The following is a 27,846-nucleotide window of genomic DNA, read 5'->3' as shown; positions in this document are numbered from 1 at the left end:
TCGTCAAGGAGTGAGTAGACCCAACAAAGGACCCATTTGTTTTCCCTCTCATTTTTTTAACTTTCTCTCCCAAGTCTTTCTATTTTCTTAGCCAACAAACAGACTCAAGAGAGAAGGGAATCACGTAGTATAGCCAACAAAAACCAAAAAGGATACCTTGAAACCCCATTTCTCATCAAATCCAAGAAGACAACAAAAGAAAACCCGTATTTTTACACATCCCAAGAAAACAACCCTAGACCCAAAACCTCACCAAAACCCATAAACAAGACAAAGAAAACCCAAAGCAAACAAGAACCCGCCACGTCATCATCTTCAACCTCGTACATGTCAGATCCTTCTTCCCATTCCCCGCCGCCGGAATCTCCGGTCACCGTAGACCGCCGCACTGACAATTCGTGTCTCACCAAATGGACAGTCCGTTACAACTCAAAACTCAAAACCAAGAAAACCGTTTACAGCCCATATTTTGAAGTGGGTGGCTTTGATTTCCGCCTCTTGTTATACCCAAGAGGTGATTCTTTGGCCCCTCCCAGTTACCTTTCTTTATACATTCAAATCAATGACCCACGCTGCTTTTCCAAATTTGATTGCTTTGCTAGCTATAAACTAAGCATTTTGAACCATGAAGACAAGTCAAAGTCTCTGACCAGAGAGTCTTATTATAGATTCTGTAGTAAGAAAAAAACTATTGGCTGGGGTGACTTTGGAGTTGCTACTTCAGTTTTTGATCCAAAATCAGGGTTTCTCAACAATGGTTCTTTGCTTGTTTCTGTTGAAATTTCCATTTTGGATGAGTCAGTTTCATTCTCCAGAGATAATAATAATAACAATGAGGGGGAATACTCTATATCTTCTTTAGGTTGTGACTCTGTTGTCTTCAACGGGAAATTTACTTGGAAGGTTAAAAATTTTAGTTTGTTCAAGGAAATGATCAGGACCCAGAAGATGGTTAGCCCTGGTTTTCAAGTTGGTCAAGTAGTTGTCCATATTAATGTGTATAAAACCAAGGTTGACGGAGTTGAGTGTTTGTCTTTATTTTTGGAGGCTAATGAGGCACACAAGTGTCGTAAATGTGTAGCCCTTAATACGAGTAGTTGGTGTTTGTTTCAAATATCGGTTTTAAATCAAAGGCCAGGGCTTAATCATATGCGTAGGGACTCGTATGGGAGGCTTAGTTGGGATAATTCTAATGGAGATGATACAACTCTAGGTTGGACTGATTATATGAAGATGTTTGATTTTATTGGGTCTGATAAAGGGTTTGTTGTGGATGATTCTGTGGTTTTATCGGTATCTTTCAATGCGATCAAAGAGTCTAATATTACTCTAAGTGCTGGTTTAAGGAATTCTAGTGTAACCAAAAAAGGTGACACATATATGGGAAAGTATAGCTGGAAGATTGAAAATTTCTCGAGGTTGAAGGATATTCTGAAGAAGAAGAAGATGAAAGGAGTGTTTGCTAAGAGCAAAAAGTTTCAGATTGGGAATCATGAATTTCGCCTGGTTGTTTATCCTAGAGGTAACTAATATAAAGCATGACTTAAAATTCTTATTATTTCAAACTTATTGTGCTTTCTGAATTGTTAATAGATTGTGAAATAATTACTTATCACTTGTTAACATTTTGGCTACATCTAGATGGTCATGCAATTGTGAAGAATGAGCGAAAAAGTTGTGAACGCTTAACAAAGAATTTGTTATCTCTAGAGAATTTTAAGCCAAATGTCCAGTTATTCAGCAAGAGAAACATGTATAGTTGTACTATTTAAGCAGCATACTTGTAACTGTTAGACTAGTGGCTTGATATAAGTATGAAAGACAGAACTGATAGGATTGTTTGCTAATACCTGATGACACCAGGGCTATCTCAGAAACCTTCCCACCTTTCGATGTTTCTTGAAGTTTCAGATCCTCGAAATGCTAACACGGATTGGAGTTGTTTTGCCAGTTATCAGCTAGCCATTACGAACCAGAAGATGAGAGACAATTCTATTGTGAAGGAATCACAGGAACGTTACTCAAAAGCTACCAAAGAATTGGGATGGTCTGAATTTGTGACTCTTACAAGTCTCTTTGATAAGGATTCTGGGTATCTGGTTCAAGATACTGTTATCTTTGGTGCAGATGTTCTTATTTTGAAGGAGACCTTCCAAATGCAGGATATCCCAGAGTCAAGCAATAAACCTGCCCATAAAGATGGAGATAAGAAAAGGTGGTCGATCACTTGGAAGGTGGAAAACTTCTTATCCTTCAAGAGAATATTGGCAACCCAGAACATATATAGCAAATGTTTCCAGGTTGATCAATTAGAACTTCGAATGGGTAAGGCAGCATGTATCAGTTGTTGGTTTTCTCTTCTTCTTTTTTTTTTTTGGCCACCTGGTTTCAGAAGACACTTGGTAATTTATCATCCAGTTTGCTCTTCCCTTATTCTAATATTATAATGCAGGGGTACATGTATTGTCTGACACCATATATGCTTACTTGGAGTGTGATCCATCGGTTGTGAATGATCCTGATAAGGATTTTTGGGTTAGTTACAGGATGACTGTGTTAAATCAAAAGCACCCTGCCAAACGTTTCTGGAAGGAGTCTTCTCTATGTACAAAGACTTCTACTAATTGTGATCTACAGTTAATGAAACTATCCAATATGCTGGAAGCAGATGCTGGGTTTGTTATTGGTGAGATGGTTACTTTTGTTTGTGAGATACTTGATTATTGCCCATGGTTCGATTTCTCAGAACTGGAGGTTAGCATGCTTTTGTGTGTTTTTCCTGAGCAATTAAGATGATTTTCTGTATGTTATTCTGTAGCTTCTACCAGTTATTTAGTGCTAAATTATATCCCCCTGTTTTTTGTCCATTTCTAGCTTAATACTTTGTTAGGGTGATCAATTTATCTATTCGAGATTAGTATTTATGTATGCTGATTAACATTTTCTTCATATCCCAGTGAACACAAAAAAATATCCATGGAAAGTTTTTTTTTTTCAATTTTTCATGACATTAGCTATTGAAAGGTTCTTTTTCTTTCATAGAAAAAGCAAATAAAAAGAAGAGTAATTGCTTCACACAATTGTTCTCTGTATCTTTATTTTTCTTTTAATTGGCTGAAGGATTCCTTCTCTTGTCATGGACTGCAGTTTCAACTGAGTTTTACAATATTTAGTACACAATGCTGATATAACTCTGTTCCAAATGCTTGAGGTTGTTTTATTAATTTTTTTCGTTTTTGCCCTTGATGCTACAATATTCATAAATGTTTTACCATTCAGAATATTATGTGCAGGTTCTGGGTGATGTCACACCAACTAAGCTTCATAAAAATACTAGTTCTGAAACTTGTAAAGCAATGACCGGATGTAATGTGGACATCTCCAGACAGCCTCTTGAAACCGCAAGAGATCACCTTAATGTTGAACATGATACTTCTCTGATACTTGTTATTCTGAAAGAGGAACTTAAAAAGGATCTTGGCACACTTGCTGGAGTTTTGGTTGGAATGCGGCTTTACCTTGACAATCCTGTTAAACTGAACTATTTTTTTCACCAATTATCCAGTAGCATTGATACAGGGCAGGTAAATGTTAACGCAGATAAATTTCCATCCAAGCTAGCTGCTTCAATCATGGATGCTGATTTCTTGCGTCAGAAAATTGACAATGCACTTTTAGATGTAATGGTTGAGTGTTGCCAGAGATTAAATAGTAAATCTGAGGAGATCTTAGCATTTATTTTTAATTCACTGAAGGATCTAGATGATGATGTTACGCAAGATCCCTCAGAGCCAAGCCAAAGGTGTCAATTTGTGGAGAAGATTTTAATATTACTTGATGAAGCTCCTAAGCATCTGCTACCAGATCTAGTTTCTTTGTTGCCCAAGTTAGCATATTGGTTTGAGCATAAAGTTGTTGCCTCTGCTCTTCTGGATCAGCTCCAAAAGCCATGTGCAGAATCTTCAATGCGACTACCTGTGAGACATTTTCATCTATTTTCACCTAATGTTCCTTATGAAATATATTAAAGTTGTTTGAAAAGGCTTTAACCATTTAACCATTTAATTAAAATTAAATAATTATTTTTAGAAGGGTTATTTTGCTCATATATGTTCTGGTTTAGAGTTTAGAATCAGATATTCATATTAGTCACTATGAAATTCAGGTCTAAAATTCTGTGGGTAGCATGTTCATGATACACTTAAGAGCATGCTAGATAGGAGCTTGACACTCATTTTAGTTGGATGGTAGCCCTTTAGCATAGTCTATTGAGGTTTCAATGCACATTGTGCAGTACATTGCATCACATGTTTTTTACCTTTGAGTGTGGTCTGTTTTTAAAATCATACAAATTGTAGTGAACTTCCTAAAACTGGCTATTAACCCTTTGGTAAATGTTATGAAGTGATGAAATTGTTCTTCAAACTTTATTTACTTGTAAGGGCTATATTTATCTCAAAAAATGTTGCTACCAGATGCCATTGAATTCTTGTGGGAAATTTCAACTAGAGTTTTAAAAATATCTGTATTGTGGAATCTTATGGCTCCCCAACCTTATCCATTTTGCCTCTTAAATTTCATCCCATATATCCTATTGAAATTAGAATGCAGTTGGTATTCGTAGTTGAGACTAAATTTAACAGTTAATATTTATGATTTATTCTTTTTTTTAATTGTTCATCTCCATTGATACCTTTTGTTCATATTATTCTTGGGCTCTAAGCTCATCTTATCAGCCTCGATTTAGTTGTGAGATTTCCTCATAAATTATCCTGTTGGTTTGAGTTGCTATTGAATCAATATTTTTGTCACCATTTATAGCATGTAAAGCAAGATTTTGCAGAAACAAGTCTGCTGTGGATTTCTTATGTACTGTTGAAAGTTAAGAACATACAAAAAGCATTGCAATTTGTGATTCTCTATGTCTTTCATGGCATTACCTGATGCATCATGAAAAGCTTTCTTTTCAGTTTGTGAGAGCCAACTGGCAGACCAAGAGAGTCAAAGTAAATAAGAGTGCATTAAACAAGATGGCAAATAAACACTACTGTTATGGAGCCTGCAATAGCTTTTGTTCCTTCTTTTCCCTTTAATAACTAAATCTTTTTGTTCTTCAGGTTCTTGAGGCCATGTGTAAATTGCACTTTGGCACTGGTGTTTGGGAATGTGCATTCTCTGAAGCAGCTGAAATTGTGGGTGATTTAAATGGTGAAGCACTTGGAGCTGCCATCTGCTTATTATTTAAAGCTGCATCTCAGTGCCAGCAAATCCCTCAAGCAGTGAGCATTAGAACATTGATATATGGGGATTTAATAGCTGTGTGAATCATAATGTTTATTTATTTTCCCAACAAAACCCTCTTTTGATGTGTTTACCTTTATTTTCTTTGTAGGTAAGTATCATTCGTCGAAGGTTAGAGAGTCTGGGAACTAAGGTTTCACTTTATGTGCTGGATATTCTTGGAAAAACTTTGAATAGTTCTGGTGACCTTGCAGTAACTATGTTACGAGAAATCGATTCTGTCTTTTCACTCGATCAAAAACACTTGACACATTGTAGTAGTCCCTCATCAACTGGTGAAAATGGACTTGCAACCAGGAGTTTGCATGCAGGAGATCACCATTTTTCCGATATCTTTATGTTGTTAGAGATGCTGGCCATGCCCGCCATTGCTATGGAAACTACCCAGGCTTTTGAGAAAGGTATTGCAAATGGATTTATCATGGATCATTCAGTGGAAATGGTGTTGGAAAAATGTGCTTCAATATTAAGCGTCAATGTAGTTTCTTCTGAAAAACATCAGTTTGGAGACACTGAGACGGCAGGAAAAGGAAGGATGGATTTTTTGTACCCAGAAGTTTTTACATTGCTTTCTGGTCTTGCGGATAAATTGTTCCTTTCTAGACACTCTCAAGTGCATGGGTTTCTGAGAAAGTTTTATTCATTAATATTGACACTGTTTGCGGATGAAAATTATCAAAAGAAGGCGTTGAGAAGATTGGTTGATCATGTCACAAGTGCTGCTAATAATTGCTGTGAAACTAGCCTGGATGTATTGGTTTTCTTGGTTCACAAGGAGTGTAAGGTTGCCAGACTAGTTCTAAACATGATCAGAGATGATTTTCAACTTGCCAGTTCTGACCGTTCTGCACTTCGGGGCCAATTATGTGCTAGAGAGGGTGAAAATATCCGTGCTGAGGAAGAATTGCGAACTGAACTTTCAAAGATGAGAATAGAGAAAGTAACTTTGTTAGAAAGGCTGCATGAGTCTGAGGCTACAATTCTTCATTATAAGGTGTACTTAATATCTTTTCTTACCAATTTGGATGGTGAAACTTATGTACTTGCTTTTTGACAGATTTTTGTTGTGACAGTCTGAAATGAGGCTTGAAATGGATCGTTCTGCTCAGGAAAAGAAGGAACTTTCTGAACAGGTACAAGCAGTTGATTGTCAGTTTCAACATATTTGCTCCGAACAGAATGATAAATTAGTGAAGCTCTCCAACGAGAAAAAGGTTTATCAAGATCTTCTTCGTGGCCTGGAGATGCAGCTTTCTCAGTTGAAGACCCAAAAAGATCGAGAATTGAAGGTATATCTTGTTTGCAAGTTGTTTTTGCTCTCTCTTTTTTTCTAAAGAGCAAGAAAAGCCCATTGTTTTTACTCTTTTAGCTTGTTTTTTTTTTTTTGAAAGATGGTTTTTATTAATGATGAGCTGGAATGCCGTGGGGAGTCTTCAACGTTGAGATTTGGAGACTCCTGTTGGCATGGAAGCTATCATAAGAAGAGCCTGTTCTGAACAATTACAAAAGGAGCAGCTGCTCAAGGAGCACTTGGCAGCATCTCAACACGGATAATCTCAAAAACAAGTAGAGACTCTTTTAGCTTGTTATCTGAGATAAAATTTAAATAGATGATTTTGGCTGGAATCCTTTTTTCGCTTTTCTCTTTTCAAGGGGAAGCAGGCTGGAACCCATTAACAAAATGTTTTTTGTTATGTTGGTCTGATTATTATTATGTGCTGTACCAATCACTACTTGTGCTGATCTTGCTAATATAGCTCACTGGCAGTCTGAACTGATGTTTGAACTTTGAAGTAGACTTCATTTGCAAGTTACAAAATGGTGTAGTGAGAGTGAAATATAATTGAAATAACAGTGTGGCAAAAAAGCACGACTTAACTAATAGTCCTTGACATGGGTTGAGTGATAGTTGAGGAGCTGTTGTCTACCCTGGAGAGTCAGCAAAACTAACGCTGAAGAATAAACTGTGATTTCAGTTATGATAACATTTCACTATTAGAAATTTTAGTTTAATTTTTGCATCTAACCCTGTTGTCCTTGCTCAATTATCTTGGTTTCTTTTAACAAAAGCCTGTATTTCCTGTAAAAGGCTTCCTTGTGTCTTTGCATTTGAAGTCATTGGTGCTGAGTTGAATCTAAATGATGCAGAAAGTAGTTAAAGAGAAAAATGTTCTTGCTGAAAGGCTAAGGAATGCAGAAGCTGAGAGGAAAAGATTTGATGAAGAACGGAGAAGATGCGCTTTGCAGGTTGCAGCTCAAGAAGCGGTACAACAGTCACTTTTAGATGAAGTGCAGCAGTTGAAACAGAGTCTTGGGCAGATTAAAAGAGAGAAGCAAGAGAAGGAAGAGGAGGTTGAACACTGTAAGACATACAAAGATGAGCTGAAAGTGGCGTTGAATACTTGTCAGGTTTGTTCTTCTTGCTTTCTCTTCACAAAACCTTTTCAGGTTCCATCATCTATATGTAGAACGGTTTTCTGCAGTTTCATGCTTAAATGTATTAGCTCAGAATGTGATTCTTTTAATGCCAGTGTGTTAGGTTAGAAATTTTGGTACCTGAGATTTTGCATAGTTTTTTTGTTCAAGATTGCCACAAATATCATCCCATTCTAATATTTAGTTAGATTGAGTCATACATAATTGCAATTATGGCTTGGGGCTCATTAAAAACCAAAATAATTAACAAACTGGACCTAATTGACCTCGTGGTTCAGTTTCATATTGATTTGGATAATTCAAAAAATCAATATGAATCAAGTTCAAGTTTAATTTAGGTTCTCAAAAGAAAATCCCCAAACTAGAACCAAACTAAATTGTATGTAAATTTTTTATATATTTTGATATACATCACATAAATCAAGTCATATTTGTCAATTTCTAGGCATTAATTATCCCCTTTGGTTAAAGACAAAACTTATTCTTGGTCCCTGTGTAAAAGCTGAAGGATTTTGTTGAGAAATTACTGAATAAGCTTTCAAGACTCATCCTTTATTTGAATCTTAGAATTAATTCTTCACCCAATATGTTATCCATATCTGGCTTTTTTTGCAGTTCCAATTAATCTTCCTTTGGCTTGCACCTCTATTATGCACTTGGGTTTTGTTGGAATTCTTTGTGGAAATAGGAGAAAATTGACTGAAGAAAAAGAGTTGATAGAGGTGCATAAAACCCACAGTGCTAAGAATTAATTGGCAGAATAAGTTGTAACTTAAACTTCATTCAATTTTCTGTGTGTTCATAAGAATTCAGATTTTAAATCAGTTTACATTGCTACCGTGAAACTCCTAGCACCTGTGTTTCATCCCAATCACAACTACCTCAATGAACTCTGCTTAACCCTAAGCCTAACATAGTATTTGCAAGTAGTGTTCACAAAACAGAACCGCTTCTACACAGCTTTTTACATTTTTAATTTCTTCTAACCTCGTACAAAGCCTAATTACTTATAAATTTCCAATCTCAATTAACCCCAAAATTCAAACTCAAACCCACTTTTCTTCTTTCCCTACAACAGTAATACCAGTCCATGCCAATTTGATGCAATCTCTCCTTTCTATCCTACATCAGTAAAATATTTATTTTTAATCCTGAATATTTTTAAATTGACAATCTGAATCCAAGAAAATGGATTTTAATGAGTTGACTTAGACTTTTTCTCTGTCATGCCTGGTTTGGTTTTGTATGATTTCGTTAAAGTCACTTCAGTTAGTTTGGTTTGGATTTCTTCAAAAACTAACTGAATACCCTTACAATCGAAATTTGATCATCAGATGCATTCTCCCCGTAGTTCAATGCTCCTTTCAATCAGGGAGACTATGGGCTGCCACTTGCCTTGCTGGTAACTTTGTCCTGCTGTTTGAGTAGCTGTCTTCTTTGGGGACTTGACATAAGATCATGTTTCACAATGACGAGGAGAATATGGCTATATTCTCTCCGTCTCCCCACACCCTTCCTATGTTTTAGATTAGTGTTTTTTTTTGTTCGCATACTTCCAGCTTAGGCAGGGATATTTACAATAGCTCCCCTCCCTTAATTTTTTGTCCATTACTTTCAATATGCTTTTAATCACCATTCATATGCGTGGAGTCCACATTTCATCACTAGGTCCCACACTTGAATTTATTGGTGATTAAGGCTGTATTGGAAAGTAGTGAACAACCTGCCAACATGGTGCTCATATAGACTTCTATGGTTCTGATCCTTGCTGTTTTAACATCTTCATACAGAGATTAATTGGTTCCTGAAACTTGGTGTCTACAATTTTTCTGCAGCAATATATCCAGTCCCTTCGGGCTTCACTTCAGGAGGAGATGCTACGACATGCTCCTCTCTATGGATATGGCCTGGAAAATCTGTCAATGAAGGAACTAGAGACATTATCAGGCATCCATGAAGATGGCCTAAGAGAGATCCGTGCCATCCAACATCGTGTAAGAAGTAACAGTGGAAGCCTTCCCCCTTCAATGACTGCAGATACCCTTCGAAATTTTGACGGTGATGGACCCTCCAGCCCCACCTCCTGTTGCTTCAGTCAAGGCAAGTGATTTTCAGATGAACAACAAATAGGCATAATCATGTACATTTAACTTTGCATTGGGAATCATATAGTTATCAGAAAGACTTCTTTTCTCTCATCTGGTTAGCCTTGATTTGTTTCACCAGCCAAGCTCGTAAATGCTTCAAGTTTCTTCCTCTCATGTTGGTGCATCATTATAGTGTACAGTTGTAACTGAAAAGCAGAACATTTTGATGTCTGTCAAAAGAAGGAAAGAGAGAATTAAATCAAAAGTTGCACTTGCCAACAGCTTTCTCATCAACAGTGCTAGCAACACTATTGTTCTCGAGTTGTCTCACAAGTTGCATGCTTGCTTTCGTTTCTTTTGTCACTTTCACTAATCGAATCTTGTTCTTCGGCGAATATCTTCTGATTCATAATTAGGCAATTACTGTTACTAATATTTCTCAGATCGGAAAGAAGTACAAGACCGGATAAACAATTCCAACACTGATTTTTCCATTTACAGGTATTTTGCAATCTTAGAAGCACAAAGAGGGAGGCAGAACGCATATAGTCGGAAATTTACAGACCAATGTTTCAATTTATGTACATATATTAACAGTAACAGCATTGAAAGTTGTCGACTTCAGAGGTGATATTGAATTATTAATTTAAACACAATTGTGTGATAGGTTGAGATCCACAAGTACGGTAGGGAAGGAAACTGTTTTGTGAAACTTTACAGTAAATCAGAAACTCAGGTGCCACTAGCCACGTCGACGAAATCATCGTCAGTGAGCCAGTCATTTGACTCCTCACCTTCAGACTCTTTATCTCGAGAATTTGATTGGCCTGCTTTCTGTAAGCCGCCACGAGTTTCTGGACTCTTGTTCAGCTGAACCCAGTCATTGGAACCACTAGGTGAAGAAGCTTTGATGTCCTGTTTCGATTTAGGCACTGATACTTTATTAGAAAGATAATTATCATCATCTTCCAGATCACTGAACGAAACATCCTCTTCATCTTCAAGGTTTTTTTTCACACTCACACAACTTCCACTAGAAATATCTGCTTCTTCCAGCCACTGCCCAGCATTCTCTTCATCGGTAATCTCTAATCCTTCTGCTGCGTTTACGATTTCACTGACCTTTTCCTCAGAGGAGACATTCTCTCGCTTTGTCTCACTAACCTCGCTGCTCTCTTCAGAGGCATCAAGACTACTATTCGCAACCTGTGCATTGTTATTGTTTTGCAACTTCTGCAGAAGTGCATCTCTAGTTTTAACAACCTGCAACGTAAGTAAACCTTCAATGAAAATGGCTTTGATGGCATAAACCTAAAAGTTACTCTCACACTAGTAGAGCATGCGTTTTTATTCAAAGCCAGAGAGTGAACACAAAACATGCAGAGAAATTAGTTACAATGGAGCAGAAAAACACACACACATGCACTTCAGAGTAAAAAGAGAATCTAGTACTGGAGAAAATGTAGTCACGGTTGAAACCTTCACTTTATATATATTTTCCAAAATGCCCATAATGAAATTTGATTATATTCTTTTTTCTAGATTTTGGTGAATTGATAACTGAGAGGACTTGGTAAAGACCAACTAAATCATTGCTTTATGTGTTGATATTGATTAAAGAGAGCAGAACATGTGTTCCTGAGTTTTACAACATTTGTATGCCAGAAAAGAAGGGAATCCTATTCTACATTTAAAATCCTAACCTCAATGCTCCCCACATTAGAAAAAGTTCTGGAAGCCAGAACCATTGATTTTTGCACCAATAAGGTTCAGCCAAGAATACCTATTCTTTGTTTCCCATCTTTCTACCAAATTCAAAGGCCCTTCAGCTCTGATTGCTGATGCCCCAAACCTTATAGATTTTTCTGAGATAGAGCAACACACAGGAGAATCACTTCTTAGAGAAATGAAGAGGAGAATGGAGTGAGGGTGGATTTGCTGCAAAAGAGGCAGATCATAGATTCAGCAGATAGTGGGCCCATTTTATTGGGTTTTCAGCAGGGCACTCCAGGAGTTGCTAAGATCACCACGAAGCTTCAAAGTTGTAGCAAGCAATACGTATAGACATTATTGACAAATATACACAGAAATAATTAGAGCACAAGGAACCCAGTATTTGCTGCATTTGACTATGTACACAGGAATATGTTATTGACCAATACGATATCAGGCTATTTGCTCATCTGGCTACAAGAACAACCAATATGTTTCTGAAACATAAAGCATACATGTCGGGTAAAGTTAAGTTGACTAATTAATAATACAAGGGAATAAAATATGTTTATAGTATTATTCCTACGTCTTTTTTTGGCCAAATTTATTCCTACATCTAATGCATGTGATTCAAGGTAGAAAGGATACATAAATGGCAAACGAGTACATTTCCAGACGAATTAAGGAAAGCAGTTGATGATATGGCCATTCTTGATCAGAATATATTATTTCTACACTCTACCGTGCATGCAAGTACAATTCAATATAACCAAATAAAGATATTAAAAGTCTTGCCTCAGGAGTTGATAGAAGCTCAAAATCATGCTCATTCAGTCTTGGAAGCAACAATATGAAATATATCATCCAAAATCTTTCGTCTCCCATGTGACTATGAAGGTTAACTTTAAGATCTTCAAAACTCGGGACTAAGTGTTCAATATTTTCAGCATGCTCTCTCTGAGCCTCTGACATTTTGAAATCTGCAATAATAAACCAATATCTCAAAACCAATTTTTCCAACATTTTGTTAGCTATCCTATGCATTTCCATTAATGGAGAACAGGAAAAGAGAAAAGAAGCTCAAGGGTAAGTTCTCTCCTAGTATCCTCATATAATATGCTCCTGTTACACTAAATCTATGGTCCAAAGTAGGGAGCCTATAAGTCTATGGTCCAAAGTAGGGAGCCTTAATCTCATCTCTGCCCATGAATCAGTTATTTGCATTTAAATGCCAGTCATAAGCAAGTCAACTCCACCAAACAATAAGAGCCAATACCATTTGTCCACCCAAAACAACTTAGCCAGATTCATACACTCACCAAATACACAGATAAAGTTCCCTCAATAACAATGCACATTAATGCAAAAGTCATTTCTTGACTAAGCATACCCACTATAATGGCATAATAAGTTACCAAACGTACAGGATTAGCATAGCAGAATTCACAGTATCATCAGTGTCTAGTTAAGCAAAACCATAAAGAGTGCATAAAAATCCCCCTTAACAAAGAAAACCTCTAAGTCTAGGGTTCCAACATTCACGGAGAGTTACATATTGCACAAAGCGTAGGCATCACATAAAAGCAAACATTTGATTTTCTTTGCTAATATAACAGAAAATAGATATCATTTTGTTAATACTTTGAAGAAGTATTAAAATCCTACACTTAAAATCAAACTTAAGAGTTCATACTTTGCACCAATTCAGAGGTAAAATGCAACAAAAATTAAATCAAGTTTGAAGAAAAATTTATAAAAAGAAAAAGAAAGAAATACCGTTATGTAGTGAGAGAGGAAAATCTGTCCAGAACTCTGGGCGGTTGGAAATTTCTTTAACAAATGCAACCACATCTTCCGTAATTCCCGGAACTCCGTCGTCGTCGTCGTCATCGTCGTCATCATCATCATTTTGACCATGATCATCTTGACTTGGGAGCTGCAAGAAACCGGAAGCGAATCTGGAGATCTCCGTCACCGCTTTGTTACTCGATAACAACGAAAGCCCGCTCTTGAAGCTTCCACCGATCTCCGCCAGATCGTTGCGGATCCCCACGAGCTTATCCGACGGCTGCTCTTGTTCTTCTTCTTTTTCCTGATCCTGTTGTTCTCGCTCGGCGGCAGTGACGGAAGGCGGCGAAGATGGAGGCGGTGCTAAGAAGGCAGCGACACCACGTAGTTGGCGACCGATAGTCTCCCCGAGCACCGAAAGGTCCTCCTTGACGCCGGCGTTTCGGTTGGTGGGACTGTTATCGGGTGACGACGTGGGCGAATCAGGAACGTCGGATTGCAGAGACTTCAACAGCCAAGACATTATGTACTATTATGAATTTAGTTTGGTTTTGTTTGTTAGGTGAGAATGGAGAGAGAAAAGAACATGGAGTTGTCCTTTCTCTTTTCTGCAAATGAATATATATGAACCCCTTTTCCCTTTTGGTATCCAAAATGAAAATACAAAAGCTGGTGGCGCTGTTAGAGTTCGTTGGCTGAGGGGCCTTTATTTATCTATCCGTTGTTGTTGGGGAACTGTCTTTTTGCTGTTCGGGTTTTAACTTCCGTTCCGTTTACTTCCTTGCTCTGTGCATTTATATCCTTCTTTGTGGCAGTTGACATATGCTCCACACCTCACCATTTCTCTCCGTTTTAGTTTCACCAGTAGTCAGCAGTCAGCACACTTTTTTTTCTTTTTCTGTTATTTAATTAATTATTTATTTATTTATTGACATCCATATTACCTGTCAAGTGTATTTTATGAAATTAAATTAAATTTGGTGTTTGTTTTTGTCAAATACATCAAGACCGTGATTGAGCTTAAAGAGGCATTAATGTAGTCTATTTTGGAATTGAATTTGATTTCCCATCGAATAGGGTAGGGATCAAGATTTGAAGAAATTATTCCAATCAACGTAAATTACTCAACCCTTCGTCTCTGTTTCTTCAATAATTAGTAGCCTCATTTTAAATACAAGCCTTTATCAAACTTTTCATTTCCTTTTTTCCCTTTCACATTTAATTAACATTTTAATATATGCTTTGCTCAATCATGATATTTCATTTCAATCTCAATATAATTTAATCAACATTTTAATACATGCTCTACTCAACCATGATATTTCATTTCGATCTCAATACAATTCTTACAATCACATTTCATTATAAAACACACTAAATATCACTGATTACGAATCTTAAAGCATGAGATTTTCCATAATTCTCTCGAATTATCAAATAAAAATGGTCCATAATGCTACAAGACAAGAACTTAGGTTGACCTTGAAATTGACATTCTTGGAGCTAAGGTCCTTAGCTCTTTCCTATGTCTTGAATTCAAGACACGAAAGCCGGACCACATTTTGGTAGAATGGATTGTCTAATTGTGTACCTGCTCTTACAATTGGCTCCAGGATATGCATCACAGCCGGTGGATATCGAGCTGCAGGTGCGATTTCTATTTATGTTGGCCATCTTCGGTTTACCTTAACTGGCTTAATATATAAGCAAATCCATGTTGACTTACCTAGCAAGTTACAGCTACTCGTAAGGGGTGGTACCCTAAATTAACTAAGCTACCATCTTTTATTACAAGCCAGTAAGTAGGGGAAAACCCAATTAGTATGTGCCCAACTAATAAGAACCAAGGGCCAGAAATTTAAAACTCATGCCTCCTCATCATATAAGAGCGTAGGAACAGTTCAAAATATTACAAATCATTTCTATCATCTACAACCTTAAAAGACCCAAAATGAAAAAAAAAAGGGGGTAAAATCCTGAAACAAAACAGGAACAAAGCTCCTGCTTCAGTATCAACACTTTTTCAGGTTTAAGAAAAATTGAAAAAACTTAACCAAGTCTACAAGCATTATTACCAACCTTAATCAATGAAAATAATCAATAACAAAATGCTCTCTCTCTCACTAATTATTTAACAAAGAATCTTAACCTAGCTAACTACTGCACATTCACAACATATGGTACACAATTTCCTACTCCTTCAAGCATTTTCCATGCTCCAAATTCACAGCTGACAATTGGCATATTTCTTCTTCCTGTGCTTCAAGATACATTAACATGTTCTTCGCACAACGCATCTATAAAAGGCCTGCATATGGATTGTGTGCTTGAACTGGCATACCTGAGCCGTAAGGGTGGACACTGGCTCCATGAGGATTGCCAAAAGGATTTGAAGGCTGCTGTTGCTGGCCCATCATCATCATCTGCTGCTGCAACATAAAAGCCTGCTGCTGATTGGCCATTGCTGCCATCTGGACTGAAGGTGGAGCAGCAACCATGTTGGAAGCATAAAAGGGGTCATGCGCTGGTTGTTGAATCATGGCACCAGACATAGGAGCTGGTTCCCAGGGATTATAGGTCACGCTCTGGTTGCTTCTTCTGATTGCATCATCATACAGGCTGTCTAATGTAAGCTTGTCAAGTCCTCCCGCCTTTCAATTAAAATAGCATCAGTGAGTGAACACACATGTTTAAAATCCTGGACAAAACCATTACATTGTAATATGCAACAGCCTTGTGATATGGCATACATATTGAAAGGTTCACAGAGGAGAAACAATGTAAGTAAAATTACCAGTTTGCTAGCAGCAGTGGCACCGTCATTTGAACTTGGAGCAGTGACAAGTGCCAATTCCCAGCCTGTAGTACCATTGGTTTGAACAGGAGCAGCAGCAGAAGTCATTTGCTCTGCAAGAACACCACCATGAAAACATAATATCACAGTTCTCCAACAAGAAATAAGCCATTGAAGCAGAGTTGATCCAATTTAAACAACCAAGAGAATTTGCTTAGGAGCTTATAAATTCAAAGATCTAAGACAAATTTTAAAGTATTCAAGTTCATATATGTGGTTAAAACCAGTAAATAAGTGAGTTGTTGAAGTTTCATGCTGTGTATCATTGAATTACTGAAAAGGGACTCAGACTCACCAACAGGAACAATAGCCAATGCCAAGGCATTCTTCTCATCTAATTCTGAGGCAACTGGGACAGGATCATTTAAACCCTAGGAACAAAAGGAAGAGCTCATAATGAAACTAGAAAAACTTCAGATGAACAGCTAATTTCTCTTATAACAGAACAGTTAATAACAAGAACAAAAAGAGACTACGAAGTTACCAACAAATCCGGTGGTTCAACAATAGGCTCTTCCACTTTTTCCACTTTTTCTGGTCCAGGAGGAGGAGGTGATGGTGAACGTTTACGTTCCTCCTGCACCTCCGGGGTTTTCTTGTACTCAATGGCCAACACCTCCTTGGGTTTGTCAACCTGCTTGTTCAAAAATAAAACGTGTAACAATAATCATTGCAGACTTTTGTTAGATTAATAGAAAGTAGTAAAATTTCAAAACAGGACTTTTATAAACAATTAAAAAGAACATATATCATAGAGATGGTAAGATAATGTTATATATGAATAATAATTCAACGGAAAAAACAACAATGAAAATTGGGTTGATCCTAGACTTTATAGAAATTTGATTTCAAAGTATGCGAAATTGTCTAGAATTGCACAAATGGGTGAATCATCGCTCATTTAAAGAAAAGGAGCAAAAACCATTCTCTCCTATTACTTTGTTAACAAAAAACTTTAAATCACATTACTCTAATCCACAAGCCAATCTAACAAAGCTATTCTTACAAAATTCATAAGCTACATAGGATGAAGTTTACAAATATAAATACATACATATGTTACATCGAGTTGCATGTATGCAAAGTCCTAGAAATATATATAAATTAAAATATCTTCCAGTTCAACCACAATCAATTTCTCAGAGATATTATCTAGACCTGATCTTTGCGGACTGTAGAAGCCCGTGGAGCTTCTCTTACATACTCTTCCATGGCTTGTAGAAATGATGCCGGTGGCTTTAACACAAACACCAAAAAAATTAGTTTTTAATGAAAATTCATGAGGATTCAAGGACAAAAAACTCCGTTTCAGAAGGCACCAAAGGTGGAGATTCCTAACCTGCTCTATCTTAATAAACCTTTCTCCGCGCCCAATATCAATACTTTTACATACTTCGTAAAATTCTGAAAGTCTCTCTGCCTGCAAGTACAAAGTGTTAATTCCCCCAAAGTTTGGAATCCTCTTAATATACACTAGGACATAATCTTAAAAATACTGGAACAGCCATTTTACCTGTTGCCCCGATCTCCTGTATATATCCAAAGCCCTCATAGCATCTGGACGTTGCATCTCAAAGAACTGTCATAGTTCAGAGCATCATATACACATGATTCAATGAATAAAAAAGCATCTTATTTAGAAATCTAATACCACATCTTACCTTGTCTACGAGATTGACTGTACCATCACTTATAGCTTGATAAACTTTGACACTTTCAGAAGCAACCTGTTTGAAATGACAAAATGACAAAGACAAGAGAATGTAATTTCCAAATTAACTCTACAAACATGGGAAGTGTAGACAGATAGTATATCTCTTAAAAAAAATACCATACCATTGAAAGCGCCAACTGGATTACAAAATTATGAACAGCTGCACCTTGTGGCTGCATAGAAATTCCATTAATTTCCTCACCAATAATAAGGGGAACAAAAAACAGAAGATTTGTAGAACATGACATATAAAGAGATACACAACTATCACAACCAGACCATTTTGCATGCCACATCCATGTATAGTAAAAAAATAGGCATTAAATACTCACCTGACAGCCAAGAACGCGGAAAAGGAGCTGTTGCAAAGCTGGCAACTGCTCAAGCAACTCTGCAGTGTCCAAATCTTTCATTCTCTGCAAGAAAATTTAAATTCTATGAATTCTCCAGATAGTTCAGTTTCAACAAAATGAAACAGCTTATAAGAGACATAGTTACAAGTCTAACAAGAGAGACAAAAATAAGGTCCTCACAGGGTAATTTTATCCAATTAAATTAAAATCCCACAGTTATAGATGTGCATGCATGCTTCCAGGCACTAAAACTAGAGCAGAGAAAAGTGATGGCAGGAAGGGAGGTTAGAAAATAACAATAGCTTAAAACAATATGGGGTGCCATAAAATGAAGTGTTATTAAAGTAGATTATTTAAGAACTAACCTGAAGGGGCATGACTAATTTATTTAAAGGAAAAATAGAGTTCTAATTCTGAATTCTGAACCACACAAATATTGGAACTCTATGCAAGTGCCATAAAAAATACTAGCTATGATGTTGCAGAAAATTCGTAAAAAAAAAAAAAGGATAGCAATTTGCCTTCCAATTAACAAATAACAGAAATTAAACAAAAATTATAGAATCAAGAATAAAGATTATATTGAAATCATAAGCTTCTTACTGGGCGGTCCATCTCAATATCATTCTTCAAGACACGAAAACATTCCAGCCTCTCCTCCAAGAATAAGGCATAAGTGCGAACCCAGGCAGAATAATCCCATGCTGCGTAGCACATGATTAAGAATTTTTAAACAAGAAATGTAATTCTCATGTAAATTAATAACACGGATTCACTGAAGATACGATATGATACCATTCGGGCTGGAATCGTCCTTGAAATGAGACATGTTAAGCATATGGCTTCTACTTCTGCCATAGTTAATGACTTCTTCATGAAATGTAGGGTCCACCTCCCTCAGAGCACGATGAATGACTATTAAAGTTTTCAATGCAACCTAAATTCAAACAACAGTCAGTCCACCAAATTTCAGCAAAAGCCATCAAACACAATATGATTGTTAATGTTTGCAGAGATCAGGTTTCCAATTAAACTAATAAATGAGGATTCAAGCCAACAAATATTCTTGATATCAAAGTCACCATCAAGTAAACAAACAATCCATAATTCCATAATAAATCATTGCTCTGAAGTTCTCAGCATTCACAATGATAACCTGTCATAAGTTTCCAGTTTGAATGTATAATTCCGATGATAGAAGATGTAACTGAAACTTGCAAATCAGAGAATCTTAATTACACTATATTTTAAACCTGACATACTATGGAATCAAAATTTTCACTTGTCAGAGTTTTCTCCTTTAAAATAATAAAGGCATAGAGAAGCCTGGCATAGAGCAAGGAAACAGATATAAAAGGATCAAACAGAATGAAGTGTCAAGCAAGGAACTATTCAAACTTAAATTTCATCTTACTATAGCTTCTATCAGAATTAGACTTTATAGTCTAGAAGTTAGGAAGCAAGCAACAAATCATATATGTCTATTCAAAGCACAAAATCTTGCTCAACTTCTTTAAAAATAGAAGCTTTAATTGTCTTCAGTTTCTTTTCATTATAAAACATTTCACATCCAAGTCCAACATTCTCTCCTCGATCATGAATCAGACACAGAGTCTTGATTTGTATCATTTGTTCAACTGTGATGGCCTTATATATTTTATAAGAGTTTAAAACTTATAGATAACACTATTATAATATATTAAATAACAGGGATCTAATTATTTAATCACTAATTTCTCTCTCAAAGTAAGGCTAGAATTTTGCATCTTTATGGTAACACATGCTAACTCATATCGGCACATCTCTATCCTCAGTTATCCGATCACAATACATTATTAATAATATTAACATACCGCCCAATTATGCGTCCTTGATAACCGCCTTGCAAGAGCCTGGATGCAATAGGCAACATCAGCCCGAGGCCTAGTAGCTGAAATGGCAGCAAAAATAGCTGTCGAAAGGAAAAACAAGTATTATCTATAGATCATCCATAAGGTGCTCTCTTTATGGGCAGATCAAGACTCAAACTAAATAATTCTATCACCATCTACCTAGGGAAGGAATAAAAAATTAGAAAAGAAAGCCCGGTACCCACCTCTTATGTGTTTTTCCTTTGCAGGACGTTCATAATGATTTGTGGCCTTAACTATAGCAATATCCAATTCCTGCAAAACACAAAATGCATAACCAAAAAGGATCAGCAACATCCATACTTGAAAAACCATCAAGAGGATTATTACTATATTCAGCTAAACCACCTTATAATCACTGTTGACTTTAGCCAATGAAACAGTGGTGGTATCCTTGATGGCTCCAAGTGCTTTCCTCAAGCTCTTCTGAGTACCCCCGCCAGACATTCTCTCCCCCTCCCAATCACAAAATTCTAAAAAATAAAAAATCAAACCATCATTTATACAACATTACTCTCCTTCATACAGACTTCAATTTTCCTCAAACTATGCAATAAAATTCATCTTTGAACATTGAAAGTAAACAGTAATTCCTTGAACTCGTTAAAAACATTATCTTTAGCCTCAACTCTTGAAGTTCGCAAAACACCCAATAAGATCTATTATGCCATAATTATTAATTGTCTATATGATCGAATAAGCACTTTTAACTCTCATCAGCACATTTGGACAAATTCACATAACCAAAAAAAAAACACACACACAGCATAGAAGAAGAAGAAAGCGGGACTAATCAATATGAAAATTAAGAAATTTAAACAAATCCCTTACAAAGTTTCCCTTTCGATGCCATGAAATGAAACCATTGCACAAGCTAAAACAGCCAATCAAAACCAAACTAAATATGGAAAAGAAAAACAAAACAAAACAAAACAAAATCCAGCTAGCAAAACAAAATGAAACTGAAAATTTTCAAAATTCAATCAAACAAAAAGTACCTATCTTTGACTTACCACCCCATAGGGAAAAAAAAAAGATCTACCCAAATAAAAATGAAAAAGAAAATCAATCAACAATTCTAGAATTATGTTAATCTTCAATATATATTGAAGAAATAAGAGATCAAACAGCTTAGAAAGGATTTACCTGAGGCTGAATCAGAGAGAGAGAGAGAGGAATCGGTCGGTGGAGTTCTGGTCTTCTAGAGAGAGCAAAGAAAAGTCGAATAAATAATGAGCATTTGAGTTCTGGTTCGTTTTGTTGGGTCGTCGGCGTCGATATTCATTTTTATTATTTATTTATTATTATTATTTTATTATATTTGGTGTAAATTGCATATATTTAAATCTATTTTACATTTTTTTTATTTTTTATTTTTTCCTCTATATCTGCTCTCTCTTCTTTGTGTCAGAATACGGCATTGTAAGACTTGTACTGTCGAAGTGGTGAGTAAAATAATGTGGGGGTTTTGTTACTCTGCGTTCGTTCCCATTCTGACGTGCTTGCCCTGTTCCCTATTTATTGTTTTGTGTTACTAGTTTTTTCGTCATTTGGATTGTATGTCATTTAACATGCTATTTATTTTTTATTTTTTAAAATTTTGACTATAAAATTAAAAAAAAAATTATTTTGAATATAGCAGTAATAATAAATATAATTAATTAATTTTAATTGTCTTAGTTAAATTACTTTTTTATTATATTTGAAATTAATTTTCTTATTTTGATATGACTAAAATTTAGTAATATAAGTAACAAGGAAGTCAAAGCCAAGTAAATCTTTCTTAATAAATAATAAATTGCACTTGAATATTTGAAAAACAGATTCGAATCCTTCTCTTTTAATTATAAAACAAAACTTTCATAATAAATTGTGCTTCAATAAAATTAAAATTCTTATTTATATAATAAATAAATCTTATTATTATAATTTTAATTAAAAATTATAATTAATAAGTATTATTCTAAATAATAATTTAAAAATATGATAAACAAAACGTAGAAGTGATAATAAATTTAAAATTTTATTTTTTATTATCGTAGTTAAATTTGTTTATTATATTCAAAATTAATTTTGAATTTATTTAACTTAATAAGCTAAAATTAAGAAATATAATGAATAGAGAATTCTAAATCAAGTAAATCATATTATAATAAAAAATGTTATTAAATAGAATTAGAATTCTTATCTATATACTGGATAAATCTTATTATCATTAATTTATAATTATAACTAATAAAAATTATTTTAAATAAAAATTTAAATATATAATAAATAAATTTTTTTTAACTATTTATAGTGTCATAAATTTTACATCAATAAGAAATGGGGTGAATATTAGGTATATAAACATAAACCTTCTACTACTTATCAAGCATGTTTTTGTGGTTTAGGAATGTGAACTCATAATACATAGACTTACTTAAACTCTATTTTTAGAATTTAAAATTACACACGGACTTGAATTTTCACTGATGTGGAATCTTCATAAGATATACAAAAGTCGAGGTAGGTTCAAATTAGTGTAAGAGTCCTCTCCGTGCAACTTGCACAATTTGATAGAATAGGATGTTACAAATCAAATAGGTATAAGATATATAAGAGTCAAGATAGATCCAAACTAGTAAATAAGTCAATCTCTTCTACGGGTAAAAAACCAATGCAACGAAAGTGTTGCATAATTGAGTAAGATATAATGTTATGAATCTAAGAGATATAAGATACACAAGAGTCAAGGTAGATCTGAACTAGTATAAGAGTTTATCCCTTTTACGAGTAAAGAACCAACGCAATGAAGGTGTTGCACAATTGAAAGGAGTAAAATATTATAAATATAAAACATCAAATAGATTTTGGGTATATAAATATGAATTTTTTACCACTTATTAAGTATATCTTTTGAATTGAGAAAGTATGTTCTTAATTTATATACTTATTTAAATTTTATTTTTAAAATTTAAAATTACACACATTTAAACTTAAATTCCGATCTGTGACACATGCTTTTATATATATAATAGATAGCTTATAGATAATTGCAAAATTATTATTAGTTTTGAATTTTATTATGACTTTGAATTGGATTTATAATTCAAACTTAGATTATTTCCTTTCTTATTATTTGAGTTAAACTAAGGTGCAAGTTTTTGGAAAAACACAATATCTTTATTTAAACACATTATGAAAAGATTAATTTGATTTTCCACAAAAATTATAGATATCATACTTAAAAATAATCAAAAATTATTTTGAGAATCTTTGTTTGGATGGTGGATCATGTGAAGGATGATGAGTGTAAGGATACAAGTTACAAAGTAACTGGAATGTAGTGGATTATTTATCCTTTCGATTTGATTTTTCTAAATTGGGTTCCAAAAACAGGAAGCGGGTTTTTAAGACCAAAGAAAGTTGTGGTGAACCGTAGTTGTCGTTTTAGAGCGAGAAGTCGCTTAGAAACAAGAACACCTAATGCTGCCAGCTAGGTGAAAGACTCCACTTTTGAATTTTCTTTAGTGTAATTATACCCTTGCTCTTTTGCATTATTTACAAAACTGACCTTACAATTTTCAGCAACATTTTAAGGTTGGCATCAGCTTAGAAGAAGATGCCTTGGGCCCACTATAGTCTCTAGTTATGTACCTTTTTAAAATCAAAGATCAAAATTTTAACTTTCAACCTTTGAAGCTAATGATGTTTGTCTTTCATTTTAACCTTTTTTGCCTAAAATGAGGGGCTTTTTTCTTTCTTTTTCAATTTATTTCTTTGAAATTTAAAGAACTTCCTTTAATTTAGAGTTTAATGTTCTTGTTTAAATATATAAAGCATGGAAATAAAAATTAAAATTTTAAAATTACCAAAAGTGATATTTACAAAGAGAAATCGAGAAAAAGAAAATTTATTAAGACTTTGTGTGTTCAATTAGATTTTGGAGCAAGAGGTTTTTTGCATATTTTAATTTAATTTTAAAAAATAAAAAATGTAAAATCACTTATTAAATATTTTAATAATTAGATATTCTTTTTTGAGGTAATTAACTGAGTATTACTTTAATAAACATAAGGAGATAGTATAATCTTATGTCTTTTGATTATTTACCTTAACTAGACTTCGAGCACATATTAAATTCATCGCAATCGTAAAGTGACAACTCATATTGTCACAATTAATCAAAATATAAAATCATGAAAAAATCATTTATTAAAATGCAAAACACATTTCTTCAACAATAAATTACCCTCTAAAGTTGCCTAACAAACCTAGCAAATATGTCAATTTAACCATTTGTGGATACTAAAACGACAATTACATCCTCACAAAAAGGAAAAAAAGAATTGGAGTTTAGTAAAAAAGCCTTGAAAATGCTTGATTTGGACAATTCATCCAATCCATAATGAAACTGTTTGATTAAAGTTTTCCCATTGTAAAGAACAAGTTTTATATTTAAAAGATCTTGATTTTTTTATATAAGATTTTCATTAAAACATGCTTCAATTGCAACCTACTTGTAGTTAAAGCAATATTTCTTTGAGGAAAGGGTGAAATGAAATATATATATATATATATATATATGTTTTTTTTCCAAAATATGATATGAAAATATTTGAAAAACTAATATTAAAATTCACTATAAGTGAGAAAATTGAATTACTCTTTCCATTTGAAATTGAATATTCATTCTTCAAATGATGTAAAAATTTAAAAATTAGGCATTTTGTTTCCCTTGAAATAAAATAAAAATTAATATTTCAATGAAAGATAATCAAGAAAAAGTATTTTACATTTTAAAGAGTTAATATTATTTAAAAATAATAATATATCGGAGTAATTATTAATTGGCGCGAGCCGGCAATAAGCAAGAGATCCAAGGGTATTTTTCGTCTATACAACCAAGTAGGTTCCACGTGGAAATCACGTGAAATGTTTGGACAAAACTATGATGGAAAAAGACGATCGCACCCTCCACTTTCAAAACTAGAAGAAAACAAAGGAATAAACTGGAAAAGGATCTGTCAAATGGGCAGTGTTGAAGGGCAAGATTTGTCTTTTAGAAAACTGTCATGATTCTAAAGATAAAAAATAAAAGGTAGACCCCACCAACAACCTGGGTCCAAGTTTTAGTTCGACCTTTCACTTCTTTCTGTACCCTGTTACAAGAGGTGCTGGTGGGTGGGCTCCACCAAAGCTCTACCCTTTTTTACTGATTTGTTCTTTGTGATTTTTATTTAATCCACTTTTTGAAAACATGTTTCTAAATTTTCTAAACCGTCCGATTACCTTTTCAGGACGTACAAGATTTGTACACATGAAAATTACTAAATCAAGGATTAATAATATATTCGCAAGCTTACAAATGAATTAACAAACATCTGAATTAATATTTAGTTCAATATCAATAATTTATTAAAGAATTAATAATCTAAGGACAACTGCGGTCCACTATATATCTAGGCGTAGACAGTCTAGCAGGGGGCAGTTATGCAGACTAGCTTTCCAAGTGTGTTTTTTATTCCAGTGGTCTGTCAACTGTCATAAATCCCCTGTATTTTTGTACCAAAGGAGCAATGAAATAGCAATCTGCCGAGAACAGTATAATATTATTATTAGGAATCCTGATCATCCAGCAATATATATATATATATATATATATATATGAACTAACTTTCTCTGTCAAATTATTGCCTGTTTGGTCAATAGGTACTTCAATCATGCAACCTTTCTGATGCATTGTGTTTACCAGAAAGATGAATAGCAAGTATTTCGGAAGCGAAAACAAAATGAACAGCAAGACAAACCAAAGAGTAGGGAAGCCATCTTTGACATTAAGCTACAGGAAGTCAATGGCGTTGCATGGAAGAAACCATTAGCTCTAAATTTGGCAGATTCAGTCATCAGAAAACAGAAAACAAATAAAATGTTGGTTTGAGTTGACAATACCCAAATTTTTTATCTTTATTTTAAAGCATTACAACGATCAAATCCCATTCGGATTTAGTTGTGAGATTTGCCCTATGCATGATACTAAGTATGGCCCTTTTAGCATGCCAACATGCATGTATCTACCTTGCAGTGCACCGCACAATCCTCATTTTATTTCGTGATACATCTTACTCCTTTAGAAAGACAAAAATAGAAAGCTGGGTCCAAGGGGGGGGAGGGGCGGGCGCAGGAGAATATGAAAATTAACATAAAGAATGTATTTATTTTCATGCTATTATTTTCCAATTACAATATTCATATATTATAAATAATTAAGAAAATTGATTAAAAACATGCTAATATTACAATTGCTACACAAGACTCAAAAGCTTCTTAAACCTGTATATGTGCTTCAAAATTGGTAGAGATCATCAAAAGAAACCTTCAAGATCTCCTGACAATGGCAGTGGCGAAAAATGGATGATGGCTGAACTCAAAAGAAACCTTCAGTGATGGGTCAAGAGCTCCTACCCGACAAATCAGATTTAGGGCAACACTGTTGTGCTCTGCAACTTGCTCTAGTCTTCGGAGTTCAGCCAATCTGTCTGGATCATTGGAAAAACTACTCTTGACCTCCTTAGCTATCCTCTGAGCATCCTTGAAGTAATTATACATAACTAGTGTCTGGATAGAAAGTAACTCAGTTATGTTTCGAGTGAGAGAAGATTGGAAATCCATACATGTAAAAAGAAACCAAAAAGAGTAAAACAAATAAGGAAAAAGAGAACCCAGGGGTGGAGATCTTAGCAAATACTCACAGAAAAGCGAGCTTGAGTTGTTGATTCCTTGAATGATGGGTATGAAACATGATCAGGAATGCAGGCTCTTTGTAAAAGCTCGAAATGCTGAACAAATTTCTGGATAGAAGTTAACATGGGTGAGAACATAAGATGATGCAGTTAATAAAATAGCTCAACGAGTACAATTGAACACATTCTCAAGGTATTAAGGTGAACTTCCAATTTGAAGTCTTCTAGTCAAATATACGCACTTACACAGGAAAAAGAACTGAAATTATTCATCAGTCGAAAACTGAAATATTAGGTAATGCCACCATGGCAACACCTTGTAAACTATTTACATATGCGTGTGTGTGGGTGTAAGGAGGAAACTTGATACTTCACCTCCTGCTCAGTATTAAAGGGGCTTGGACTCTGCAAGACCATGATTTCATTCCTCAAAGCAGCAAGCATCTGTAAAGAGACTGAACAGATTAATAGAGAGCATGAGTTGATAATATTGAAGCAAAACACTGAAATGAGAGATGAGCAGCATATGCTGGTTATATATATACATATAGAAGACAATTTTAAATTCAATCAACTTCTTCTCAGAAATCTACAGTTTAGACCAAAATGAAAATAATGAAACAAAGGCTTAGATTAGAAGACTGTTTCCACTCACAATCCGGATAAAACATAGCAATTTACAAATAAAACAATCACCGGTACCATTGTAAGTCCTTCTGCAAGACATATATAGCATTGAAGGAACAAAACTGCTGGTGGGATCCGAGATTCCCTAGCCAAATCTTTAGGAGAATCCCTTTTCTTCTTTCCCTTCCGTTTAGCTGATCAATATAGGTAAAGGAACACATAAAATCAATTCATAAGCTTGGTCATTGTTCACAAACACAAATAAAATGCAGATCATTGAAAGAAAAAAAAAAACCCTAGTATAATCAGATTTATGCATCAATTCTTTTTTTTTTTTT

The 27,846-nt window shown here is 34.7% G+C and overlaps 4 protein-coding genes across 7 annotated transcripts in view; 1 reads left to right on the top strand and 3 right to left on the bottom strand.

Moving 5' to 3' along the window:
* The first annotated feature begins 56 nt into the window (after positions 1–56).
* On the top strand, positions 57–10,491 carry LOC110410806 (uncharacterized). Of its 3 annotated transcripts, none has more exons than XM_021420683.1 (10): positions 57–1,522; positions 1,906–2,325; positions 2,453–2,754; positions 3,294–3,977; positions 5,118–5,279; positions 5,393–6,295; positions 6,375–6,590; positions 7,450–7,710; positions 9,573–9,837; positions 10,326–10,491. In XM_021420683.1, exons 1-10 carry the CDS (start codon positions 328–330, stop codon positions 10,340–10,342), a joined length of 4,425 nt encoding a protein of 1,474 aa, XP_021276358.1. In that variant the 5' UTR covers positions 57–327; the 3' UTR covers positions 10,343–10,491. The 3 variants fall into 3 exon arrangements, with proteins under 3 accessions (XP_021276358.1, XP_021276356.1, XP_089638878.1); XM_021420681.1 differs by having other exon boundaries at positions 1,864–2,325; XM_089782752.1 differs by having other exon boundaries at positions 1,395–1,522; positions 1,952–2,325.
* LOC110410808 (BSD domain-containing protein) lies at positions 10,292–14,086 on the bottom strand. 2 transcript variants are annotated; one of them, XM_021420685.1, is made up of 4 exons: positions 13,314–14,086; positions 12,333–12,517; positions 11,608–11,762; positions 10,783–11,087 (listed from the first exon to the last, which is right to left on the bottom strand). In XM_021420685.1, exons 1-4 carry the CDS (start codon positions 13,846–13,848, stop codon positions 10,931–10,933), a joined length of 1,032 nt encoding a protein of 343 aa, XP_021276360.1. In that variant the 5' UTR covers positions 13,849–14,086; the 3' UTR covers positions 10,783–10,930. The 2 variants fall into 2 exon arrangements, with proteins under 2 accessions (XP_021276359.1, XP_021276360.1); XM_021420684.2 differs by lacking the exon at positions 11,608–11,762 and having other exon boundaries at positions 10,292–11,087; positions 13,314–14,080.
* Positions 14,087–15,182: 1,096 nt separating this feature from the next.
* On the bottom strand, positions 15,183–21,455 carry LOC110411096 (ENTH/ANTH/VHS superfamily protein). The gene is made up of 16 exons (XM_021421116.2): positions 21,303–21,455; positions 20,505–20,629; positions 20,342–20,411; positions 20,100–20,197; positions 19,042–19,183; positions 18,850–18,950; positions 18,226–18,309; positions 18,016–18,066; positions 17,841–17,906; positions 17,693–17,758; positions 17,519–17,599; positions 17,338–17,415; positions 16,664–16,813; positions 16,475–16,550; positions 16,120–16,232; positions 15,183–15,976 (listed from the first exon to the last, which is right to left on the bottom strand). The coding sequence occupies exons 2-16, from the start codon at positions 20,601–20,603 to the stop codon at positions 15,623–15,625; spliced, it is 1,629 nt and encodes a 542-aa protein (XP_021276791.1). The 5' UTR covers positions 20,604–20,629; positions 21,303–21,455; the 3' UTR covers positions 15,183–15,622.
* A 4,881-nt stretch (positions 21,456–26,336) lies between these two features.
* The window catches only part of MAK10 (MAK10 homolog), an 8,469-nt gene continuing 6,959 nt past the window's right edge, over positions 26,337–27,846 (bottom strand). The window contains exons 13-16 of the mRNA XM_021421555.1: positions 27,584–27,702; positions 27,257–27,325; positions 26,891–26,989; positions 26,337–26,756 (exon numbers count right to left, since the gene is read on the bottom strand). Of these exons, the coding sequence (XP_021277230.1) occupies positions 26,517–26,756; positions 26,891–26,989; positions 27,257–27,325; positions 27,584–27,702 (527 nt within the window). The 3' untranslated portion in view covers positions 26,337–26,516. The remainder of the gene's footprint in view (positions 26,757–26,890; positions 26,990–27,256; positions 27,326–27,583; positions 27,703–27,846) is intronic.

The sequence above is a fragment of the Theobroma umbraticum genome, unplaced genomic scaffold (genome assembly GCF_002168275.2).
Source record: "Theobroma umbraticum cultivar Fairchild unplaced genomic scaffold, ASM216827v3 scaffold_56.0, whole genome shotgun sequence".
Classification (NCBI taxonomy): domain Eukaryota; kingdom Viridiplantae; phylum Streptophyta; class Magnoliopsida; order Malvales; family Malvaceae; genus Theobroma; species Theobroma umbraticum.
The sequence above is the reverse complement of the archived record's forward strand: the minus strand, read 5'-3'. Positions and strand labels throughout refer to the sequence as shown.

What these genes read in the sequence shown, in the direction of transcription:
- LOC110410808 (XM_021420684.2), bottom strand. Translation starts at nt 13,848, where the DNA reads ATGTCTTGGCTGTTGAAGTCTCTGCAATCCGACGTTCCTGATTCGCCC. An exon ending in TCCTCTCTCACTACATAACG is followed by an intron (nt 12,518 to 13,313) that starts GTATTTCTTTCT and finishes TTATTATTGCAG; the next exon opens with ATTTCAAAATGTCAGAGGCT. An exon ending in AGCTTCTATCAACTCCTGAG is followed by an intron (nt 11,088 to 12,332) that starts GCAAGACTTTTA and finishes CTTACGTTGCAG; the next exon opens with GTTGTTAAAACTAGAGATGC.
- LOC110411096 (XM_021421116.2), bottom strand. Translation starts at nt 20,603, where the DNA reads ATGTCTGGCGGGGGTACTCAGAAGAGCTTGAGGAAAGCACTTGGAGCC. An exon ending in CAAGGACGCATAATTGGGCG is followed by an intron (nt 19,184 to 20,099) that starts GTATGTTAATAT and finishes GTTTGAATTTAG; the next exon opens with GTTGCATTGAAAACTTTAAT. An exon ending in TTGAACCACCGGATTTGTTG is followed by an intron (nt 16,551 to 16,663) that starts GTAACTTCGTAG and finishes TTTTGTTCCTAG; the next exon opens with GGTTTAAATGATCCTGTCCC.
- LOC110410806 (XM_021420681.1), top strand. Translation starts at nt 328, where the DNA reads ATGTCAGATCCTTCTTCCCATTCCCCGCCGCCGGAATCTCCGGTCACC. An exon ending in TCGATTTCTCAGAACTGGAG is followed by an intron (nt 2,755 to 3,293) that starts GTTAGCATGCTT and finishes TATTATGTGCAG; the next exon opens with GTTCTGGGTGATGTCACACC. An exon ending in CTACAATTCTTCATTATAAG is followed by an intron (nt 6,296 to 6,374) that starts GTGTACTTAATA and finishes TTGTTGTGACAG; the next exon opens with TCTGAAATGAGGCTTGAAAT.